This window comes from Heterodontus francisci, chromosome 48, assembly GCF_036365525.1.
Source record: "Heterodontus francisci isolate sHetFra1 chromosome 48, sHetFra1.hap1, whole genome shotgun sequence".
Taxonomy (NCBI): Eukaryota; Metazoa; Chordata; class Chondrichthyes; order Heterodontiformes; family Heterodontidae; genus Heterodontus; species Heterodontus francisci.
The window spans coordinates 1,630,295-1,654,407 of record NC_090418.1 but is presented as its reverse complement, the minus strand read 5'-3'; the positions used below and the strand labels follow the sequence as shown (position 1 = coordinate 1,654,407).

Here is a 24,113-nt window from a genome sequence, read left to right as displayed (position 1 = left end):
AAAGCTCCTTCTACACTGTCCCCATCAAACACTCCCAGGACAGGTACAGCACGATATGAAATACTGACAGAAAATGTGAGGAAAGCCGTTGAATGTTAAATTAATGTTTAAAGTTTGTGTTGACTGCTGATTGTTTTAATCTATCAATAAAGCATTCAAATGTCTTATTTACGTAATGTTTAGTGCTAAAGTTTTGGGAATTTACAATGACGTTTTAAGCTATATCATGTACACTTTGCAAAAGAAGCATGTACTGACAGTAAAATACAAATTGGTTCAAAAATAAAAACGGGGGTTAGATATATAAAAAAATTGGGTTAGAAAAAAAAAGGAAAAAAAACAGGGTTAGATACAGAGTAAAAGCTCTTTCCTTTTCCTCATCAACCAAACCAACAGTGAGAATTACAAGAACAAAGAACTCATCTGTAAAAGAAACACAGGACTTTGAGAAACATTTAAAATAAAACTTTTATAACTTTTTTTCATCCACTTACAATAGCATCCAGTCCATCATGACATCACTGGTGGGAAATGGCCACAGCTAATTCAAGGAGGGAGGAATTGATGAAGTTAGTTTTGCAAACCACATGCCCGAATCTAGCCTGGCACCAGACCATATTGGGACTGAGTCAGTGTTGGTAGGGTGTGTGAGGGCTGGATAGAGGGAGGAGGAAGAGCTCAACTGAACTTACCATGCATTTGTGGGACACCATTTAGCGAAACCCTTTACAGCATCTTGTAGGTCTGACGCTTACAGCCTTAGGCATTATCTTTGCTCCTCTGGATGCTTTACAAAAGGAGAGATTGGGGCGGCGGGGTGGGGGGGGGGGGTGGGAAATCCACGCTCCCACTGGCTTTCCCCCACAATGGGCTGGCTGGTGACCTTGTATTAACCAATTCTCCCTCCTAACATTATTTAAAAATAAATCACTTCCTTGGTGGTGTGTCATGATGACTTGAGACTTGACTAATGTGAGGTATTGACACTTTTTTTGATCAATAACAAGAGTGATCTTTTAAGGGGGGGCAATCCAGCACCTTATTCCCAGGGTAAGGTCCTTATTGATGTGGCCATTCTGGCAAGAAATAACAAACCTCCTTCCCATCGAGAGGGCCTGAAGGGGTAAACGACCCCATACTTGATGCCCACCACAGTCAATTGCCCCACTCTCGCTGCCTTCTAACTCGTCATCAAGAGGAGCATCTCTCCCTCCCCCTCGAAGCAGAATTTCCCCCACTTCCCAAAATCCTCCCCCCTTCTGAGAAATTCAAGTCCAGTGAAAACAGCAATGATTCTCTAGTTTGATTCTGTCTGGTGCTATCTCATCTTTCTCTGGGCTCTCCCTTGGACCTCTCATTTCAAGTGCAGCTGATTACCATTCCCAGTAATTAAAGAGAGGGAGAATTTCAAAGTCACACTGTTTCTGGATGTTGTGTGCTCTGGAGGATTCTACTTTGAAGACTTGCTGCAGATTCGCAGCCCTCAAAGTGTCTTCCTCACCATTCCTCTTGCTCTTCTTTCTGCTGTTCCTTGCACTATCGAATTAACTCAGACTGTGAGATTCCTCAATTAAAAGACTCTTCGCTTAACAGCAGTAAACTGACCGTCATCTCCCCCAACTTGGGGGGGTCGGGTATGAGCTGTACCAGTCTGGCAGAACTGGCTAGTTAAAATCCCACGTTATGTGGGCTGAAGCAACTGGGGGTTCCAATTTTAACCCCTTCCACTGCGCAGGCACCCAGCTGAAGCCTCACATGTGGTCCCATTTAATACACACTTGGGTATCATCAGCAACCCACCCTTCACATTCATTCAGAGGGCTGAGCAGAAAGTAGCAGTTATGTTTCCTACTCAGGCCCAACCATGCAGGACAGGGCTCAAGGCCCCGAGAGGCCAGTGAGGGTAATGTTTGGAAAGGCGGCGAGGATGAGAAGCGCTCTTCAAGGCCCTGTGAGGAAATCTGCTGCCACAATCATTCTCCCCATCGCTGACGGGGCCCCCTCCTTCAATCACAGGGATTCCCTGCGGGTACCCCAGGATCCCCCAATCCCACAGACCCACCTGCTTGGAAAGCAAACTACGGTTCGTGTGAGTGTCATCATCTCACCAGAAATGGGTGGGGGTAAGACCTGAATAAAGTGAAAGCTACCATCACCAGCCCAGGAGGGTCTCAGCTGAAAGTTCGACATTCTAAACATGAGGGAGCTGTCCTCTGCTTTCTGCCCAGGTCGTGTATGGTTACACGGTCAGCAAGGCCAGTTCACAAGCTGATCACTCGCACCCAACCCTGCCAAAACCGCACTCCACCCCCACACTGACATTCTGAAGCCAGGTTATTCCCAGCCAGACAGCAAGGCCTTGAAGTCTGGTCAGGAACTTGATTCAAGGCCCGAAATGAAAGCTCAAGCACTCCCTTCACACATATCATGCAACCGCTTGATAACAAAAATTCTCTGCACAAGGGGACAGTGCGTGAGTTGACTAGAAAGAAGTGAAAGTAAAAAAGTGGGGAGAACCACAAGTTCCAACGACATAAATAAAGCACGGTCAAATACCAGAATTGTTTCTGGGGCAAATACAAATAAGAATGAGTCAGGGAACCAGAAGCTAAAAGAGATGATTTTCCATTAGGATCATAGGGTTGCCCTATGATAGGCTGAGTAAATTGGGACTATATGACATTTAGACGAGTGAGAGGTGATCTTATTGAAACATACAAGATTCTGAAAGGGTTTGATAGGGTGGACACTGAGAGGCTGTTTCCCCCTGGCTGGAGAGTCTAGAACATGGGGGCAGAGTCTCAGACTAAGGGGTCGATCATTTAGGACTGAGATGAGGAGAAATTTCTTCTTTGAGGGTTGTGAATCTTTGGAATTCTCTACCTCAGAAGGTTGTGGATGCTCCATCGTTAAGAATATTCAAGGCAGAGATTTTTGATCTTTCAAGGAATCAAGGGATATAGGGAGTGGAGTTGAGGCAGAAGATTGTAATGAATGGTGCAGCAGGCTCCATGGGCTGTATGGTCTAACCCTGCTCATGTTCCCAAGGCCAGCAGTCACAGTCTCCATGCAGCAATGAAGGAAGGCATATTCCTTCAGGAAGTGTGTTTGTGTGGGGAGGCAGAGAGAGCGATAACAGCCACATCTTCTAACAGGAGTCAGAGAAGATGGGAAGAGTTTTCCACAGGATGCATGAGCGAGCGAGAACGAGCCAAGTAGTTTGAAAAGCTTTCATCATCCTGGATTTCATGCTTGCCTTCCTTCCATGGCCATCCACCTTCCGATTTATTTGAATGATTATTTTTATTGTTTTTCTTTCGAGTGCAGGCAGCAAAACCAGACGATACGAGGAAGGGAAGGAAAGAGTAGAGAACAGAAAGCAATATTTTAACGGTCTTTTTTTTTTGTTTTTTTCATCGTCGCTGTATTTTTTTTGTTTGTGTTTTTTTTAAAATAAGGAAGTTATTTACAGTCACCAGAGACAAGCCAAGATTTGTACAATCGACAGCTCAGGCTTCACGGACGTAACACCCCGTGCATCGCAAGATGGGGCTGATTTTTTTAAAATTTGTTCCTTCAATGGTCCTTGTTATTTGCTTGCTTTACACACGAAGCATGCACAAGCGAGTTTTGCACAGTGCGGAAACATACAGGTCACACGCAAGGCTGTCCTCTTTTTCTTAAAAAAACATTTTTTTTAAATTCCTCTCCCCCATCCCGGAAATGGAGCGAATGAAAGAACAAAAACAGTGTGTTGTGTTTGTAAAGGTGGGAGGGAGGGAGGGGGGGGGGGGTTCAGATCCTGCGAGAGGCGATAGCGGCTGTAGAAGCTCAGGACAGGACAGGATTTGCACGGATGAGACCGCTCGATGTTGCGGGGGATTATCCTAGAGTCTCTCCCGGGAAGGGACCCAGATATAAGGGCCAGAATGCTCCTCGATGACATGCTTTGCACGGATGTAGATCTCTTCGAAACTCTCACCTTCCACAATTGCTGCAACAGACAAGAGAGACAAGAGATTACTTTGTTTTGAAAAGAAATCTGGCAGAAAGGGATTGCAACAAGGAGTTGGTCTCGGGGAGCTAGTTCAATCGCCACAACAGACTCTCCATCCAGTACCTTAAGAGTAAGTGACCTCCCAGCACAAAACTGCAACCCCAACCCAATTTCTCACTCAGGGCGTCAGCACAACACGGATAGGAGATGGGAAACCCTGTGCTGTACCTGTCCCTGGGAGTGTTTGATGGGGACAGTGTAGAGGGAGCTTTACTCTGTATCTAACCCCCGTACTGTACCTGTCCTGGGAGTGTTTGATGGGGGACAGTGTAGAGGGAGCTTTACTCTGTATCTAACCCCCGTACTGTACCTGTCCTGGGAGTATTTGATGGGGGACAGTGTAGAGGGAGCTTTACTCTGTATCTAACCCCCGTACTGTACCTGTCCTGGGAGTGTTTGATGGGACAGTGTAGAGGGAGCTTTACTCTGTATCTAACCCCCGTACTGTACCTGTCCTGGGAGTGTTTGATGGGGACAGTGTAGAGGGAGCTTTACTCTGTATCTAACCCCCGTACTGTACCTGTCCCTGGGAGTGTTTGATGGGGACAGTGTAGAGGGAGCTTTACTCTGTATCTAACCCTCCTTATCTAACACATACACACACACACAAGCATGCCCAACTAAATTCTATCAATGCTGTCTCTGGACCACTAGCATTAACACTCTCTTTGCCTTTGTCCCATGGCAGCTTTGTTATTTAATCTCTCCTGCCCTCTGCCCGATCACACACCTTCCCTTTTGTTCTCTTCCCCACCAAACCTCCCAACCCGCCCACCTCTGCCTTCAATTTCTTCAAACCTAATTCTTTTCTAAACTTTGCCAGTCCTGATGAATGGTCACAGATCTGAAACATTAATTTGCTTCTCTCTCCACAGATGCTGCCAGACCTGCTGAGTATTTCCAGCACTTAATTGTTATTTCAGATTTTCAACATCTGCAGTATTTTGCTTTTAACATCTATCAATCTCAGTTTTGAAATTTCCAATTGACCCCCAGCCTCAACAGCTTTTAGGGGGGGGGGGGGGGGGGGAAAGAGTTCCAGATTTCCACTCCCCTTTCCTGACATCACCCCTGAACGGCCTGCCTCTAATTTCAAGGTTCTGCCCCCTCGTTCTGGACTCCCCCCACCAGAGGAAATAGTTTCTCTCTGTCTACTGTCTCAACTAGTAGAATTAACAGAATTTCTACCACAGAAATAGGCCATTCAGCCCAACTAGCCTGCGCTGTTTATACTCCACACAAGTTTCCTTCCATCCCATCTGCCTCATTTCCACTTTTCAGCATATCTTTTTATTCCCATTTCTTTCATGTACTCATCTAGTTTCCTTTTGAAAGCATTTCTGTTTTTCACCTCAACTTCTCCCTGTGGTAGCGTGTTCCACATTCTCACCACTCTCTGGGTAATGAAGTTTCTCCTGAATTCCCAATTTATTTATTATTTATCTAGTTTTGGATTCTCTCACTAGTAGGAACATTCTCTTCACATCTACCCTGTTCAACCCATTCATAATTTTGATGACCTTAATCAGATTTTCTCCAAGTTTTCTCTTTCAGATAAATGGAGTCTTGTAAACACCTCAGTTAGATCAATCCTCATTCTTCCGTACTTCTGAGGTATTGCTGAAAATAGAGACATGTTGTCAAAGCTTTTCATCTTGCACTCATCAGGACAATCCGCAAGAATAACCAATGTAAGGGAAAACAACAACTTATACTGCAAAAGAAGACAGTGCTGATTGGTTGGCAAGTGAACTCTGATTGGTAGAGGCGTTGCCATGGAGAATGCACCAGTTTATGCTGACTAACAGTTAACTGGCAAGCTTTGTTTGAAATGTAAACCAGGCAGCTTGACTCTGATTGGTCAAGGCATTGCCCTGAGGAATAAACCAGCAAATGGCTGTCACTTATTTTGTTTAGCTGAAACAGGCGCAATGTGTGTACATGTTCTTTCTGTCTGCAAAGAACAGGGCCCTGTGTATTAATAGATGTAGCTTCCAGTACACGCAAATGCGCCACACTGCGAGTACTACTGACAATCTTAAATTGGTTGTCAGCATAATTCTGAGCACACTGAGGATTATTTAGCAAATGTTGCCCAATCGCAGAATCACATCTAATGTTGGACCCTGTTTTGAGTTTTGCAAGCACGGGCTGGTTGGGTATGGCCTGTACCTTGCCCGTTGTGAACAGCGGAAGGGACATGTTGTTTGATATGATCCTCCAGTCTTTGGGACGTATGGCCTATATAATTTCCTTGCATGTCTTAATGGGCTCCATCCTGCACTCAGATTCACCTTTGAAATGGAGCAGTCAAATGAGCTCCCTTTCCTTGACGTACTAATTGAGAAATCTGCTAAGAGGTTCTCTACCACGGTATACCACAAACCTACCTTCACTGGTCAATACACGCATTGGAATTTTTACAGTTCCACACGCTATAAGATTGGCCTTATCAGTAACTTCGTAAAGAGGCCCTGAGCCATTTGCTCACCATGCAAGCTTGATACTGAAATAGGGCGAATCAAAGACATCCTGCATGACAATGGCTACCCTGGTCAGATCATTTCTCGCTGTATATCGCACAAACATATGAACGGCCCTAAGGCAGTAATGTTTGGCCCTGAAAAGTGCCCAGTCTACCTCAGATTACCCTGGAAGGGTAATGTATCCCAAAAATTTGAGCAACAGGTAAAGCTGGCTGTTTCACACCGCTACTATGCAGTAGCAACACATGTGTGGTGTTCGCCACTAACAGGATGCTGCCGTCAAGCCAAAAAAAGTCCTACCTATCACACACGTGAGTAATGTGATATATGAATTTCAATGCCAGTGTGATGCTAGGTATATAGGCCATACGTCCCAAAGACTGGCGGATCATATCAAACAACATGTCCCTTCCGCTGTTCGCAATGGACGAGGTACAGGCTGTACCCAACCAGCCCGTACTTGCAAAACTCAAAACACAGTGTCCAACATTAGATGTGATTCCGCGATTGAACAACATTTGCTAAATAATCCGCAGTGCGCTAAGAATTTCCCTGACAACCAATTCAAGATTGTCAGTCGGGCTCACAGTGTACTGGAAGCTACATATTTTAATACACAGAGCCCTGTTCTTAATCAGAGTTCACTTCCCAACCAATCAGCACTCTCTTCTCATGCAGTATAAGTTGTTGTTTTCCCTTACATTGGTTATTCTTGCAGATTGTCCTGATGAGTGCAAGACAAAAAGCTTCGACAACATGTCTCTATTTTCAGCAATTCTCAAGTTCTGTATCACCAAACAACTTCTGAGGTACTTGGTCGAGGGTCTGCTGGGGGAACACAAACCTCATCCTTCAAAGAATGTCACAGTGGAATATGGTCAAGGGTAATAGCTTGCACGCTAGTCACACACCTGAGAAACACTCGGTGAACTCCTGCTCCAATTTCACGGCCCTCTCATAGGCCTTACGAGCCTGTTCCTCTGTCAGCCGTTTGTTAATCTCCCTGTAATACAAAGCACAGACCAACTGAAAACTTCCTTCATCTATTCCAACTACATTAGCACCACAGTCGGCAGCCTAACTCAGCTCACATTTCCCACCCACACCAATCAAACATCCTGCAATTTTAATTTACTTCCATTCACAAGACTTGCATTTCTATAGCGTCTTTCACCACCTCAGGAGGCGTCTCCCAAAGCTCTTTGCAGCCAATGAAGTTATTTTGAAGTGCAGTCACTGTGTAATGTAGGAAACCTGGCAGGCAGTTTGCCCACAGAGAGTTCTCACAGCAATCACCAGATCACTTTTTTACTGATGTTGGTTGAGGGATAAATACTGGCCCCGGGACTCCGGGGAGAACTCCCCCCTGCTCTTCTTCCAATAGTGGCCATGGGATCTTTTATGTACATCTGAGAGAACAGATGGAGCATTGGTTTAACATCTCATCCAAAAGATGGCACCTCCCTCGGCAACGTCCCTCCGACAGTGCAGCACTCCCTCAGTACTGACCCTCCGACAGCGCAGCCCTCCCTCAGTACTGACCCTCTGACAGTACAGCACTCACTCATTACTGACCCTCCGACAGTGCAGCACTCCCTCGGTACTGACCCTCCGACAGCGCAGCGCTCCCTCAGTACTGAACCTCCGACACTGCAGCGCTCCCTCATTACTGACCCTCCGACAATGCAGCACTCACTCATTACTGACCCTCCGACAGTGCAGCACTCCCTCGGTACTGACCCTCCGACAGCGCAGCACTCCCTCAGTACTGACCCTCCGACAGCGCAGCCCTCCCTCAGTACTGACCCTCCGACAATGCAGCACTCCCTCATTACTGACCCTCCGACAATGCAGCACTCCCTCATTACTGACCCTCCGACAGTGCAGCACTCCCTCATTACTGACCCTCCGACAGTGCAGCACTCCCTCATTACTGACCCTCCGACAGTGCAGCACTCCCTCATTACTGACCCTCCGACAGTGCAGCACTCCCTCAGTACTGACCCTCCGACAGTGCAGCACTCCCTCAGTACTGACCCTCCGACAGCGCAGCACTCCCTCAGTACTGACCCTCCGACAGCGCAGCACTCCCTCAGTACTGACCCTCCGACAGTGCAGCACTCCCTCAGTACTGACCCTCCGACAGTGCAGCACTCCCTCAGTACTGACCCTCCGACAGCGCAGCACTCACTCATTACTGACCCTCCGACAGTGCAGCACTCACTCATTACTGACCCTCCGACAGTGCAGCACTCCCACAGTACTAACCCTCCAACAGCGCAGCAATCCCACAGTACTGACCCGACAGCGCAGCACTCCCTCAGTACTGACCCTCCGACAGTGCAGAAATCCCACAGTACTGACCGTCCGACAGTGCAGCGCTCCCACAGTACTGACCCTCCGAAAATGCAGCGCTCCCACAGTACTGACCCTCTGACAGCGCAGCACTCCCTCAGTACTGACCCTCCGACAGCGCAGCACTCCCTCAGTACTGACCCTCCGACAGCGCAGCACTCCCTCAGTACTGACCCTCCGACAGCGCAGCACTCCCTCAGTACTGACCCTCCGACAGTACAATGGACTGTCAGTGCTGCACTGATGTGTCAGCCTGGATTATGGGCTCAAGTCTTTGGAGTGGATCTTGAAGCTACAACCTTCTGACTGAGAGGTGAGAATGTTACCCACTGAGTGACTTGCGCTGTTAGTTGGATGGTGCATTCCCAAAGGTGTTGGTGGGTCACTGAGCCTTTTAGATCGGTGTTCCTGGTCATATCTGCATTACACAGGATGGGGCTATCACTACATTAAAATGCAGGCTGGGGCAATGTTACATGACCCTTTGCAGAAGGAGATTTGACCCCATAGATTAATATGTCCAACTGAAAGTGCTAGGACACTGAAAGGAGGTAAAGACAGTGGAGAAAATGCAGGGCTGAGCAATGAGCCTGATCCCAAAAGTAAATAGGAAGGGGAACAATTCAAGATAATTATACAATACAGGACAAAGCTGCGGAGAAAGAAGAAAGCAACTTCAAGCTCAGTGCAGTGGGATCAGCATATAAAGACTTTAAACCAGCAGGGCAACCATAAACAGCTACTAGAAAGAATGAAAGGACCAGTCTGTCAGACAGATACTGGGGGCAGTCAAATGCTGCTGGGTGTCATTATGGGAAAGGGAAGGGGACCAGAAGGATAGGGGTAACAGAATATGGGGACATGCAGCAGTAACAGGGAAGCAAATGGCATGGGGCAAACTGGGATGGAGGCAACAGCGGTACAGGACAACGGGGTACAAGGCAAACCATGCACAGGGGAAACAGAGACATGGCGGAGCACTAGCCTGTGATGGGATGAATGGCCTGACTGGTCACAGGCTGTTAACACAATTGCACCTAGAATGTAGAAACTTGCCATTTAATACTCACAGGATATTTTCCAGGGACTTGGGTCTGATAAAAATGGCGATGGGGTGAAGGTGTGCCGCCTGCAATCTCCTCACTGCATTTGCTGAGACGTCCAAGATGCAATGCTTACCCTGCAAGCGGGAAAGGATATTGACTTTACTGAGAGCAGACAGAGGCCAGAAGCAGGCACAGAGAGGGTATTGTGGAGGACAACCCATTGGTACAGGCACTGACAGAGAGAGAGAGGGAGGGAAAACACTGGAAACACAAATACAATCAATCTGTATACAAATTGATAGAAAGTTACAGAGTAGGAAGGAAAAGAGGTGGAGGAGCAGGAAAGACTAGAGAAATGAAGGTTGCAAACTAGCTGAAAAGCTCAAAAACGTAGACATAAATAGGCAGAGATGACGGGTAGAAAGACAGCACAGAATAGAGGCATTAGATAGCAAGAGATTAAAGATGGACGGAAACTGAAATATAAAATGACAGAAAGATAATCCCTGATCTACAGGTTAACATATCATTTAATTTACACATTGGTAATTGGAATCACAGAAAGGTTACAGCACAGAAGGAGAGCATTCGGCCCAGACTCCTTGCTGACTCTCTGCAAGAGCAATTCAGCTCATCTCATTCACCCACCCTTCCTCATTGCCCTGCAAATTGTTTCACTTCGGGTGCTTATCCAATTCCGGTTTGAAAACCTCGATTGAATCTGCCTTCACCACACTCAGTGCATTCCAGATCCTAACCACTCGCTGTATAAACAAATTTTTTCCTCATGAGTTAAAGTGATTGGCAAAAGAACCAATCAATGATATACACATCAGCCACAAGCCAATACTCTACACTATTATTACCATATACTAGTATTACCAATATACCAGTCAGTACTAGCTGGGTACCCCAATATACAGTGATAGAGACTTGTAATACACAGAGCCAGCACTAGGGAGCAGCAGTGGTCTTTGGAATTTCAGTAAACACCAGACTTGAAGTTTAATTAGAGCCTGTATTTCTCTGGGAGTGTTGTGTTGGCTCTCATTGAAACAACATCTCTACTGAGGGGAGCACACTCAACTCTCTCCCCTCCTTCACTGTTAGCTGTGAGCAATATTCCCTCTAGTACCTCGCCCAACTGCCCCAATCTATATAGGGTATTTGATGTAGGAACACGTCCCGTTCCCCAGAACCAGCCCCGCTGACCCCAATACGTGCCGCAGTGTTTACCTGCTCCGCCACCTCCCGTACCGACTGGACGCTGGTCCCATACAGGTGGCTGTTGTACTGGCCCGCCTCAATAAATCTGTGACTCTGAATATCTGTCTCCATCTGTTCACGCGATGCCACAAAGTGATAGTCTCGCCCATCCACCTCGTAGTCACGCTTTGGTCGAGTCGTGTCTGAGGAGAGACAGGAAGATATTTCAATGCTTCATTGTTGGGTAATGGGGTGAGGAATGAATTGGGTTCAGTTGCATTCGTTTTATTCATAAGCTGCTTATAGCAAGGCCAGGATTCCCAGCCGGTATGGAGATGATTGGGTAATTCCCCCCTCAATCATGCCTGGAGTCCACACTACTCGAAGTGACTGGGATTGATTTTACACGCATCATTTGTATTGTGTAACTATCCTCCACTCACTGCATTTCGCTGGAGAATTCATCCTGCTTTATCGGGAGACTTTGCTGTAGTTCAGAGACTCTGTTTGCTATTTGATGAATAAACAGACTGTTGGTTGTTTGATCTCTCATTCTGCCTCCAACTCACTGGCCAACACAGCGATGTCAGTAAAAACTGTTCATTAATTCAGTTTCAAAGAGATTAATGCCAGTGAACTGAGTCTTGGTTCTTACATCATCAGATCCAGCTCAGTGATCCTGGTGGTGGGACTCGTAGCCCCAGTGAAAACTGGATCAGTCAGGGCCAGCAATAAGGTATAATAAAAATAGCAAGGGCTGTCTAAAGGGGTTTCAATCTCCCACGATCAGAATTGAAAGAGTGCCAATATCATTGAAGCTTTCCTCAGACCTCATGGACCAGAGTATCCAGGTGCACATACTCACGTGGAACACAAGATCCAAACTTATCCGGGAATTCAGAAAGCAAATCATCATTCACTCTGTCCTTGGTGGGCCCCAAAATGATAATTGGACGAGCATAGTGTACTGCAAACAATAAACAGAGAAGACAACTGCATTTCTATATCGACTTTCACATCCTCGAGACATTCCAAAGCACTTTACAGCCAACCAAGTACTTTTAGAAGTGTAGTCACAGTACTGACCCTCCGACAGTGCAGCACTCCCTCAGTATTGACCCTCCGACAGTGCAGCACTCCCTCAGTACTGACCCTCCGACAGTGCAGCACTCCCTCAGTACTGACCCTCCGACAGTGCAGCACTCCCTCAGTACTGACCCTCCGACAGTGCAGCACTCCCTCAGTACTGACCCTCCGACAGTGCAGCACTCCCTCAGTACTGACCCTCCGACAGTGCAGCGCTCCCTCAGTACTGACCCTCTGACAGTGCAGCACTCCCTCAGTACTGACCCTCCGACAGTGCAGCGCTCCCTCAGTACTGACCCTCTGACAGTGCAGCACTCCCTCAGTACTGACCCTCCGACAGTGCAGCGCTCCCTCAGTACTGACCCTCTGACAGTGCAGCGCTCCCTCAGTACTGACCCTCCGACAGTGCAGCACTCCCTCAGTACTGACCCTCTGACAGTGCAGCACTCCCTCAGTACTGACCCTCCGACAGTGCAGCGCTCCCTCAGTACTGACCCTCTGACAGTGCAGCACTCCCTCAGTACTGACCCTCCGACAGTGCAGCGCTCCCTCAGTACTGACCCTCCAACAGTGCAGCACTCCCTCAGTACTGACCCTCTGACAGTGCAGCACTCCCTCAGTACTGACCCTCCGACAGTGCAGCGCTCCCTCAGTACTGACCCTCCGACAGTGCAGCGCTCCCTCAGTACTGACCCTCTGACAGTGCAGCACTCCCTCAGTACTGACCCTCTGACAGTGCAGCACTCCCTCAGTACTGACCCTCCGACAGTGCAGCGCTCCCTCAGTACTGACCCTCCAACAGTGCAGCACTCCCTCAGTACTGACCCTCTGACAGTGCAGCACTCCCTCAGTACTGACCCTCTGACAGTGCAGCACTCCCTCAGTACTGACCCTCTGACAGTGCAGCACTCCCTCAGTACTGCACTGGGTGTATCAGCCGCGACCCACGATCTTTGGGCCCTAGCAGGAGATTATTTGGAAGCAGTTTCAGTAGTGTAGCTCACCTTCCATCTGTAAAACCGCCTCATAGCTCAACACACGCTCATCCCGGCTCCCTGAAGCAAAAGAAATATTGTTAGAAGTCACAGCTCAAGAATATCTAACACTCGCTAACTTGATTCAGGAATTGGACACATGGGATGATGGGAAATTAGCCAACGCTAAATGGATGGACATGTTTGAACAAAAACGTGTATTTCTGTAGCACCTTTATTGTGGTAAAACTTTCCAAGGTGCTTCACAGGAGCAATTAACAAACAGAATTTGACACTGAGCCACAAAAGGAGATATTAGGACAGGTGAACAAAAGCTCGTTCACCTATGTAGGTTTTAAGGAGCATCTTGAAGGAGGTGAGAGAGGCGAAGAGGTTTAGGGAGGAAATTCCAGAGTTTAGGGCTCCATGCAGCAGAAGGCACGGCTGCCAATGGTGGAGCCATTAAAATTGGGGACGGGTAAGAGGCAGGAACTGGAGGACACAGAGATCTCAGAGCGTTGTGGGGCTGGAGGAGGTTACAGAGTTAGGGAGGGGAGAGGCCATGAACGGATTTACACACTGACATTCTGGACTGGGAGCCAATAAAGGTCAACGAGCACAATGGGTGATGAGTGAATGGGACTTGGTGTGAGTTAGGATAAAAGACAGCAGAGTTTCGGCAATGAGAATAAGAAGGCTGTTTAACCATTTGAGCGTCACGAAGGAGCCTGTCTTGTGTTGACCCTAACACACATGCACACATTCCAAGCGGAGAAGGTCAGACACCCATCAGCCCAAGGATGGTGAAAATCACCCCGCTCACGGTCACTTTGCTGTGACCCCCAACAATGTAGATGGAGGAGAGGGGTAAAGTCAATCTGTGTAGATGGGGGAGAAGGGGTAAGGCCAATCTGTGTAATAAGGGAGAGGGGGTAAGGTCAATCTGTGTAATGAGGAGAGGGGTAAGATCAATCTGCGTAATGGGGAGAGGGGGTAAGGTCAATCTGTCTAATGGGGGAGAGGGGTAAGGTGAATCTGTTTAATGGGGGAGTGGGGATAAGCTCAATCTGTGAAATGGGGGAGAGGGGTAAGGTGAATCTGTGCAATGGGGGAGAGAGGTAGGGCAATCTGTGTAATGGGGGAGAGGGGGTAAGGTCAATCTGTGTAATGGGGGAGGGAGGGTAAGGTCCATCTGTGTAATGGGGGAGGAAGGGACTAATGTCAATCTGTGTAATGGGGAGAGGGGGTAAGGTTAGTCTGTGTACTGGGGAGAGGGGGTAAGGTCAATCTGTGTAATGGGGAGAAGGGTAAGGTCAATCTGTATAGAAGAGGGAGAGGGGTAAGGTCAATCTGTGTAATTGGGGTGAGGGGCTAATGTCAATCTGTGTAATGGGGGAGAGAGGGTAAGGTTAGTCTGTGTACTGGGGAGAGGGGGTAAGGTCAATCTGTGTAATGGGGAGAAGGGTAAGGTCAATCTGTATAGAAGAGGGAGAGGGGTAAGGTCAATCTGTGTAATTGGGGTGAGGGGCTAATGTCAATCTGTGTAATGGGGGAGAGAGGGTAAGGTCAATCTGTGTAATGGGGAGAAGGGGTAAGGTCAATCTGTGTAATGGGGGAGAGAGGGTAAGGTCAATCTGTAATGGGGGAGAGAGGGTAAGGTCAATCTGTGTAATGGGGAGAGAGGGTAAGGTCAATCTGTGTAATGGGGAGAGAGGGTAAGGTCAATCTGTGTAATGGGGAGAGAGGGTAAGGTCAATCTGTGTAATGGGGGAGAGAGGGTAAGGTCAATCTGTGTAATGGGGGAGAGGGGGTAAGGTCAATCTGTGTAATGGGGAGAGAGGGTAAGGTCAATCTGTGTAATGGGGGAGAGGGGTAAGGTCAATCTGTGTAATGGGGAGAGAGGGTAAGGTCAATCTGTGTAATGGGGAGAGAGGGTAAGGTCAATCTGTGTAATGGGGAGAGAGGGTAAGGTCAATCTGTGTAATGGGGGAGAGGGGTAAGGTCAATCTGTGTAATGGGGAGAGAGGGTAAGGTCAATCTGTGTAATGGGGAGAGAGGGTAAGGTCAATCTGTGTAATGGGGGAGAGAGGGTAAGGTCAATCTGTAATGGGGGAGAGAGGGTAAGGTCAATCTGTGTAATGGGGAGAGAGGGTAAGGTCAATCTGTGTAATGGGGAGAGAGGGTAAGGTCAATCTGTGTAATGGGGGAGAGAGGGTAAGGTCAATCTGTGTAATGGGGGAGAGAGGGTAAGGTCAATCTGTGTAATGGGGGAGAGGGGGTAAGGTCAATCTGTGTAATGGGGGAGAGAGGGTAAGATCAATCTGTGTAATGGGGAGAAGGGGTAAGGTCAATCTGTGTAATGGGGGAGAGAGGGTAAGGTCAATCTGTGTAATGGGGGAGAGAGGGTAAGGTCAATCTGTGTAATGGGGGAGAGAGGGTAAGGTCAATCTGTGTAATGGGGAGAAGGGGTAAGGTCAATCTGTGTAATGGGGGAGAGAGGGTAAGGTCAATCTGTAATGGGGGAGAGAGGGTAAGGTCAATCTGTGTAATGGGGAGAAGGGGTAAGGTCAATCTGTGTAATGGGGGAGAGAGGGTAAGGTCAATCTGTAATGGGGGAGAGAGGGTAAGGTCAATCTGTGTAATGGGGGAGAGAGAGGGTAAGGTCAATCTGTGTAATGGGGGAGAGAGGGTAAGATCAATCTGTAATGGGGGAGAGAGGGTAAGGTCAATCTGTAATGGGGGAGAGAGGGTAAGGTCAATCTGTAATGGGGGAGAGAGGGTAAGGTCAATCTGTGTAATGGGGAGAAGGGGTAAGGTCAATCTGTGTAATGGGGGAGAGAGGGTAAGGTCAATCTGTAATGGGGGAGAGAGGGTAAGGTCAATCTGTGTAATGGGGAGAGAGGCTAAGGTCAATCTGTGTAATGGGGGAGAGAGGGTAAGGTCAATCTGTGTAATGGGGGAGAGAGGGTAAGGTCAATCTGTGTAATGGGGGAGAGGGGGTAAGGTCAATCTGTGTAATGGGGAGAAGGGGTAAGGTCAATCTGTGTAATGGGGGAGAGAGGGTAAGGTCAATCTGTGTAATGGGGGAGAGGGGGTAAGGTCAATCTGTGTAATGGGGGAGAGAGGGTAAGGTCAATCTGTGTAATGGGGGAGAGGGGTAAGGTCAATCTGTGTAATGGGGAGAGAGGGTAAGGTCAATCTGTGTAATGGGGAGAGAGGGTAAGGTCAATCTGTGTAATGGGGAGAGGGGTAAGGTCAATCTGTGTAATGGGGAGAGAGGGTAAGGTCAATCTGTGTAATGGGGAGAGAGGGTAAGGTCAATCTGTGTAATGGGGGAGAGAGGGTAAGGTCAATCTGTGTAATGGGGGAGAGAGGGTAAGGTCAATCTGTGTAATGGGGGAGAGAGGGTAAGGTCAATCTGTGTAATGGGGAGAGAGGGTAAGGTCAATCTGTGTAATGGGGAGAGAGGGTAAGGTCAATCTGTGTAATGGGGGAGAGAGGGTAAGGTCAATCTGTGTAATGGGGGAGAGAGGGTAAGGTCAATCTGTGTAATGGGGGAGAGGGGGTAAGGTCAATCTGTGTAATGGGGGAGAGAGGGTAAGATCAATCTGTGTAATGGGGAAAGGGGGTAAGGTCAATCTGTGTAATGGGGGAGAGAGGGTAAGGTCAATCTGTGTAATGGGGGAGAGAGGGTAAGGTCAATCTGTGTAATGGGGGAGAGAGGGTAAGGTCAATCTGTGTAATGGGGAGAAGGGGTAAGGTCAATCTGTGTAATGGGGGAGAGAGGGTAAGGTCAATCTGTAATGGGGGAGAGAGGGTAAGGTCAATCTGTGTAATGGGGAGAAGGGGTAAGGTCAATCTGTGTAATGGGGGAGAGAGGGTAAGGTCAATCTGTAATGGGGGAGAGAGGGTAAGGTCAATCTGTGTAATGGGGGAGAGAGAGGGTAAGGTCAATCTGTGTAATGGGGGAGAGAGGGTAAGATCAATCTGTAATGGGGGAGAGAGGGTGAGGTCAATCTGTAATGGGGGAGAGAGGGGAAGGTCAATCTGTAATGGGGGAGAGAGGGTAAGGTCAATCTGTGTAATGGGGAGAAGGGGTAAGGTCAATCTGTGTAATGGGGGAGAGAGGGTAAGGTCAATCTGTAATGGGGGAGAGAGGGTAAGGTCAATCTGTGTAATGGGGAGAGAGGGTAAGGTCAATCTGTGTAATGGGGGAGAGAGGGTAAGGTCAATCTGTGTAATGGGGGAGAGAGGGTAAGGTCAATCTGTGTAATGGGGGAGAGGGGGTAAGGTCAATCTGTGTAATGGGGAGAAGGGGTAAGGTCAATCTGTGTAATGGGGGAGAGAGGGTAAGGTCAATCTGTAATGGGGGAGAGAGGGTAAGGTCAATCTGTGTAATGGGGGAGAGGGGGTAAGGTCAATCTGTGTAATGGGGGAGAGAGGGTAAGGTCAATCTGTGTAATGGGGGAGAGAGGGTAAGGTCAATCTGTGTAATGGGGAGAAGGGGTAAGGTCAATCTGTGTAATGGGGAGAAGGGGTAAGGTCAATCTGTGTAATGGGGGAGAGGGGGTAAGGTCAATCTGTGTAATGGGGAGAAGGGGTAAGGTCAATCTGTGTAATGGGGGAGAGAGGGTAAGGTCAATCTGTAATGGGGGAGAGAGGGTAAGGTCAATCTGTGTAATGGGGAGAGAGGGTAAGGTCAATCTGTGTAATGGGGGAGAGAGGGTAAGGTCAATCTGTGTAATGGGGGAGAGGGGTAAGATCAATCTGCGTAATGGGGAGAGGGGGTAAGGTCAATCTGTCTAATGGGAGAGAGAGGGTAAGGTCAATCTGTAATGGGGGAGAGAGGGTAAGGTCAATCTGCGTAATGGGGAGAGGGGGTAAGGTCAATCTGTCTAATGGAGGAGAGGGGTAAGGTGAATCTGTCTAATGGGGGAGAGAGGGTAAGATCAATCTGTGTAATGGGGGAGAGGGGTAAGATCAATCTGTGTAATGGGGGAGAGGGGTAAGATCAATCTGCGTAATGGGGAGAGGGGGTAAGGTCAATCTGTAATGGGGGAGAGAGGGTAAGGTCAATCTGTGTAATGGGGGAGAGAGGGTAAGGTCAATCTGTAATGGGGGAGAGAGGGTAAGGTCAATCTGTAATGGGGGAGAGAGGGTAAGATCAATCTGCGTAATGGGGAGAGAGGGTAAGGTCAATCTGTAATGGGGGAGAGAGGGTAAGGTCAATCTGTAATGGGGGAGAGGGGGTAAGGTCAATCTGTCTAATGGGGGAGTGGGGATAAGCTCAATCTGTGAAATGAGGGAGAGGGGTAAGGTGAATCTGTGCAATGGGGGAGAGGGGTAAGGTGAATCTGTGCAATGGGGGAGAGAGGTAGGGCAATCTGTGTAATGAGGGAGAGGGGGTAAGGTCCATCTGTGTAATGGGGGTGAGGGGCTAATGTCAATCTGTGTAATGGGGAGAGGGGGGTAAGGTTAGTCTGTGTACTGGGGAGAGGGGGTAAGGTCAATCTGTGTAGAAGAGGGAGAGGGAGTAAGGTCAATCTGTGTAATTGGGGTGAGGGGCTAATGTCAATCTGTGTAATGGGGGAGAGAGGGTAAGGTCAATCTGCGTAATGGGGGAGAGGGGGTAAGGTCAATCTGTGTAATGGGGAGAAGGGGTAAGGTCAATCTGTGTAATGGGGGAGAGAGGGTAAGGTCAATCTGTAATGGGGGAGAGAGGGTAAGGTCAATCTGTAATGGGGGAGAGAGGGTAAGGTCAATCTGTGTAATGGGGGAGAGAGCGTAAGGTCAATCTGTGTAATGGGGGAGAGAGGGTAAGGTCAATCTGTGTAATGGGGGAGAGAGGGTAAGGTCAATCTGTGTAATGGGGGAGAGGGGGTAAGGTCAATCTGTGTAATGGGGAGAAGGGGTAAGGTCAATCTGTGTAATGGGGGAGAGGGGGTAAGGTCAATCTGTGTAATGGGGAGAGAGGGTAAGGTCAATCTGTGTAATGGGGGAGAGGGGGTAAGGTCAATCTGTGTAATGGGGAGAAGGGGTAAGGTCAATCTTTGTAATGGGGGAGAGAGGGTAAGGTCAATCTGTGTAATGGGGGAGAGAGGGTAAGGTCAATCTCTGTAATGGGGGAGAGAGGGTAAGGTCAATCAGTGTAATGGGGGAGAGAGGGTAAGGTCAATCTGTGTAATGGGGAGAAGGGGTAAGGTCAATCTGTGTAATGGGGGAGAGAGGGTAAGGTCAATCTGTGTAATGGGGGAGAGAGGGTAAGGTCAATCTGTGTAATGGGGGAGAGGGGGTAAGGTCAATCTGTGTAATGGGGAGAAGGGGTAAGGTCCATCTGTGTAATGTGGGGTGAGGGGGTAAGGTCAATCTGTGTAATGGGGGAGAGAGAGGGTAAGGTCAATCTGTAATGGGGGAGAGAGGGTAAGGTCAATCTGTAATGGGGGAGAGAGGGTAAGGTCAATCTGTGTAATGGGGGAGAGAGGGTAAGGTCAATCTGTGTAATGGGGGAGAGGGGGTAAGGTCAATCTGTGTAATGGGGGAGAGGGGGTAAGGTCAATCTGTGTAATGGGGGAGAGGGGGTAAGGTCAATCTGTGTAATGGGGGAGAGAGGGTAAGGTCAATCTCTGCAATGGGGGAGAGAGGGTAAGGTCAATCTGTGTAATGGGGGAGAGAGGGTAAGGTCAATCTGTGTAATGGGGGAGAGGGGGTAAGGTCAATCTGTGTAATGGGGGAGAGGGGGTAAGGTCAATCTGTGTAATGGGGGAGAGGGGGTAAGGTCAATCTGCGTAATGGGGGAGAGGGGGTAAGGTCAATCTGTGTAATGGGGGAGCGAGAGGGTAAGGTCAATCTGTGTAATGGGGGAGAGGGGTAAGGTCAATCTGCGTAATGGGGGAGAGGGGGTAAGGTCAATCTGTGTAATGGGGAGAAGGGGTAAGGTCAATCTGTGTAATGGGGGAGAGAGGGTAAGGTCAATCTGTGTAATGGGGGAGAGAGGGTAAGGTCAATCTGTGTAATGGGGGAGAGGGGGTAAGGTCAATCTGTGTAATGGGGGAGAAGGGGTAAGGTCAATCTGTGTAATGGGGGAGAGAGGGTAAGGTCAATCTGTGTAATGGGGGAGAGAGGGTAAGGTCAATCTGTGTAATGGGGAGAGAGGGTAAGGTCAATCTGTGTAATGGGGGAGAGGGGGTAAGGTCAATCTGTGTAATGGGGGAGAAGGGGTAAGTTCAATCTGTGTAATGGGGGAGAGAGGGTAAGGTCAATCTGTGTAATGGGGGAGAGAGGGTAAGGTCAATCTGCAATGGGGGAGAGAGGGTAAGGTCAATCTGTGTAATGGGGGAGAGAGGGTAAGGTCAATCTGCAATGGGGGAGAGAGGGTAAGGTCAATCTGTGTAATGGGGGAGAGGGGGTAAGGTCAATCTGTGTAATGGGGGAGAGGGGGTAAGGTCAATCTGTGTAATGGGGGAGAGGGGGTAAGGTCAATCTGTGTAATGGGGGAGAAGGGGTAAGTTCAATCTGTGTAATGGGGGAGAGAGGGTAAGGTCAATCTGTGTAATGGGGGAGAGAGGGTAAGGTCAATCTGCAATGGGGGAGAGAGGGTAAGGTCAATCTGTGTAATGGGGGAGAGAGGGTAAGGTCAATCTGCAATGGGGGAGAGAGGGTAAGGTCAATCTGTGTAATGGGGGAGAGGGGTAAGGTCAATCTGTGTAATGGGGGAGAGAGGGTAAGGTCAATCTGTGTAATGGGGGATCAGGGGCTAATGTCAATCTGTGTAATGGGGAGAGAGGGTAAGGTCAATCTGTGTAATGGGGGAGAGGGGTAAGATCAATCTATGTAATGGGGAGAGGGGGTAAGGTCAATCTGTGTAATGGGGGAGAGGGGGTAAGGTCAATCTGTGTAATGGGGGACAGGGGGTAAGGTCCATCTGTGTAATGGGGGACAGGGGGTAAGGTCCATCTGTGCAATGGGGGTGAGGGGCTAATGTCAATCTGTGTAATGGGGAGAAGGGGTAAGGTCAATCTGTGTAATGGGGGAGAGAGGGTAAGGTGAATCTGTGCAATGGGGGAGAGGGGTAAGGTGAATCTGTGCAATGGGGGAGAGAGGTAGGGCAATCTGTGTAATGGGGGAGGGAGGGTAAGGTCCATCTGTGTAATTGGGAGAGGGGGTAAGGTTAGTCTGTGTACTGGGGAGAGGGGGTAAGGTCAATCTGTTTAATGGGGAGAAGGGTAAGGTCAATCTGTGTAGAAGAGGGAGAGGGGTAAGGTCAATCTGTGTAATGGGGGAGAGAGGGTAAGGTCAATCTGTGTCATGGGGGAGAGAGGGTAAGGTCAATCTGTAATGGGGGAGAGAGGGTAAGGTCAATCTGTGTAATGGGGGAGAGGGGTAAGGTCAATCTGTGTAATGGGGGAGAGGGGGTAAGGTCAATCTGTGTAATGGGGGAGAAGGGGTAAGTTCAATCTGTGTAATGGGGGAGAGAGGGTAAGGTCAATCTGTGTAATGGGGGAGAGAGGGTAAGGTCAATCTGTAATGGGGGAGAGAGGGTAAGGTCAATCTGTAATGGGGGAGAGAGGGTAAGGTCAATCTGTGTAATGGGGGAGAGAGGGTAAGGTCAATCTGTGTAATGGGGGAGAGAGGGTAAGGTCAATCTGTGTAATGGGGGAGAGAGGGTAAGGTCAATCTGTGTAATTGGGAGAGGGGGTAAGGTCAGTCTGTGTACTGGGGAGAGGGGGTAAGGTCAATCTGTGTAATGGGGAGAAGGGTAAGGTCAATCTGTGTAGAAGAGGGAGAGGGGTAAGGTCAATCTGTGTAATGGGGGAGAGAGGGTAAGGTCAATCTGTGTCATGGGGGAGAGAGGGTAAGGTCAATCTGTAATGGGGGAGAGAGGGTAAGGTCAATCTGTAATGGGGGAGAGAGGGTAAGGTCAATCTGTGTAATGGGGGAGAGGGGTAAGGTCAATCTGTGTAATGGGGAGAGGGGGTAAGGTCAATCTGTGTAATGGGGAGAGGGGGTAAGGTCAATCTGTGTAATGGGGGAGAAGGGGTAAGTTCAATCTGTGTAATGGGGGAGAGAGGGTAAGGTCAATCTGTAATGGGGGAGAGAGGGTAAGGTCAATCTGTAATGGGGGAGAGAGGGTAAGGTCAATCTGTGTAATGGGGGAGAGGGGGTAAGGTCAATCTGTGTAATGGGGGAGAGAGGGCAAGGTCAATCTGTGTAATGGGGGAGAGGGGTAAGGTCAATCTGTGTAATGGGGGAGAAGGGGTAAGTTCAATCTGTGTAATGGGGGAGAGAGGGTAAGGTCAATCTGTAATGGGGGAGAGAGGGTAAGGTCAATCTGTGTAATGGGGGAGAGAGGGTAAGGTCAATCTGTGTAATGGGGGAGAGGGGTAAGGTCAATCTGTGTAATGGGGGAGAGAGGGTAAGGTCAATCTGTGTAATGGGGGAGAGAGGGTAAGGTCAATCTGTGTAATGGGGGAGAGAGGGTAAGGTCAATCTGTAATGGGGGAGAGAGGGTAAGGTCAATCTGTGTAATGGGGAGAGAGGGTAAGGTCAATCTGTGTAATGGGGATCAGGGGCTAATGTCAATCTGTGTAATGGGGAGAGAGGGTAAGGTCAATCTGTGTAATGGGGGAGAGGGGGTAAGGTCAATCTGTGTAATTGGGGAGAGGGGGAAGGTCAATCTATGTAATGGGGAGAGGGGGTAAGGTCAATCTGTGTAATGGGGGAGAGGGGGTAAGGTCAATCTGTGTAATGGGGGACAGGGGGTAAGGTCCATCTGTGTAATGGGGGACAGGGGGTAAGGTCAATCTGCAATGGGGGAGAGAGGGTAAGGTCAATCTGTGTAATGGGGGAGAGAGGGTAAGGTCAATCTGCAATGGGGGAGAGAGGGTAAGGTCAATCTGTGTAATGGGGGAGAGGGGGTAAGGTCAATCTGTGTAATGGGGGAGAGGGGGTAAGGTCAATCTGTGTAATGGGGGAGAGGGGGTAAGGTCAATCTGTGTAATGGGGGAGAAGGGGTAAGTTCAATCTGTGTAATGGGGGAGAGAGGGTAAGGTCAATCTGTGTAATGGGGGAGAGAGGGTAAGGTCAATCTGCAATGGGGGAGAGAGGGTAAGGTCAATCTGTGTAATGGGGGAGAGAGGGTAAGGTCAATCTGCAATGGGGGAGAGAGGGTAAGGTCAATCTGTGTAATGGGGGAGAGGGGTAAGGTCAATCTGTGTAATGGGGGAGAGAGGGTAAGGTCAATCTGTGTAATGGGGGATCAGGGGCTAATGTCAATCTGTGTAATGGGGAGAGAGGGTAAGGTCAATCTGTGTAATGGGGGAGAGGGGTAAGATCAATCTATGTAATGGGGAGAGGGGGTAAGGTCAATCTGTGTAATGGGGGAGAGGGGGTAAGGTCAATCTGTGTAATGGGGGACAGGGGGTAAGGTCCATCTGTGTAATGGGGGACAGGGGGTAAGGTCCATCTGTGCAATGGGGGTGAGGGGCTAATGTCAATCTGTGTAATGGGGAGAAGGGGTAAGGTCAATCTGTGTAATGGGGGAGAGAGGGTAAGGTGAATCTGTGCAATGGGGGAGAGGGGTAAGGTGAATCTGTGCAATGGGGGAGAGAGGTAGGGCAATCTGTGTAATGGGGGAGGGAGGGTAAGGTCCATCTGTGTAATTGGGAGAGGGGGTAAGGTTAGTCTGTGTACTGGGGAGAGGGGGTAAGGTCAATCTGTGTAATGGGGAGAAGGGTAAGGTCAATCTGTGTAGAAGAGGGAGAGGGGTAAGGTCAATCTGTGTAATGGGGGAGAGAGGGTAAGGTCAATCTGTGTCATGGGGGAGAGAGGGTAAGGTCAATCTGTAATGGGGGAGAGAGGGTAAGGTCAATCTGTGTAATGGGGGAGAGGGGTAAGGTCAATCTGT

The 24,113-nt window shown here is 48.8% G+C and overlaps 1 protein-coding gene across 1 annotated transcript in view; it reads right to left on the bottom strand.

Moving 5' to 3' along the window:
- Window positions 1–489: 489 nt before the first annotated feature.
- LOC137357398 (disks large homolog 4) overlaps window positions 490–24,113 on the bottom strand; it is a 49,235-nt gene continuing 25,611 nt past the window's right edge. Inside the window, exons 11-16 of the mRNA XM_068023735.1 lie at window positions 13,241–13,291; window positions 12,016–12,117; window positions 11,181–11,353; window positions 9,969–10,078; window positions 7,455–7,546; window positions 490–3,994 (exon numbers count right to left, since the gene is read on the bottom strand). Coding sequence (XP_067879836.1) covers window positions 3,888–3,994; window positions 7,455–7,546; window positions 9,969–10,078; window positions 11,181–11,353; window positions 12,016–12,117; window positions 13,241–13,291 — 635 coding nt within the window. The 3' untranslated portion in view covers window positions 490–3,887. The remainder of the gene's footprint in view (window positions 3,995–7,454; window positions 7,547–9,968; window positions 10,079–11,180; window positions 11,354–12,015; window positions 12,118–13,240; window positions 13,292–24,113) is intronic.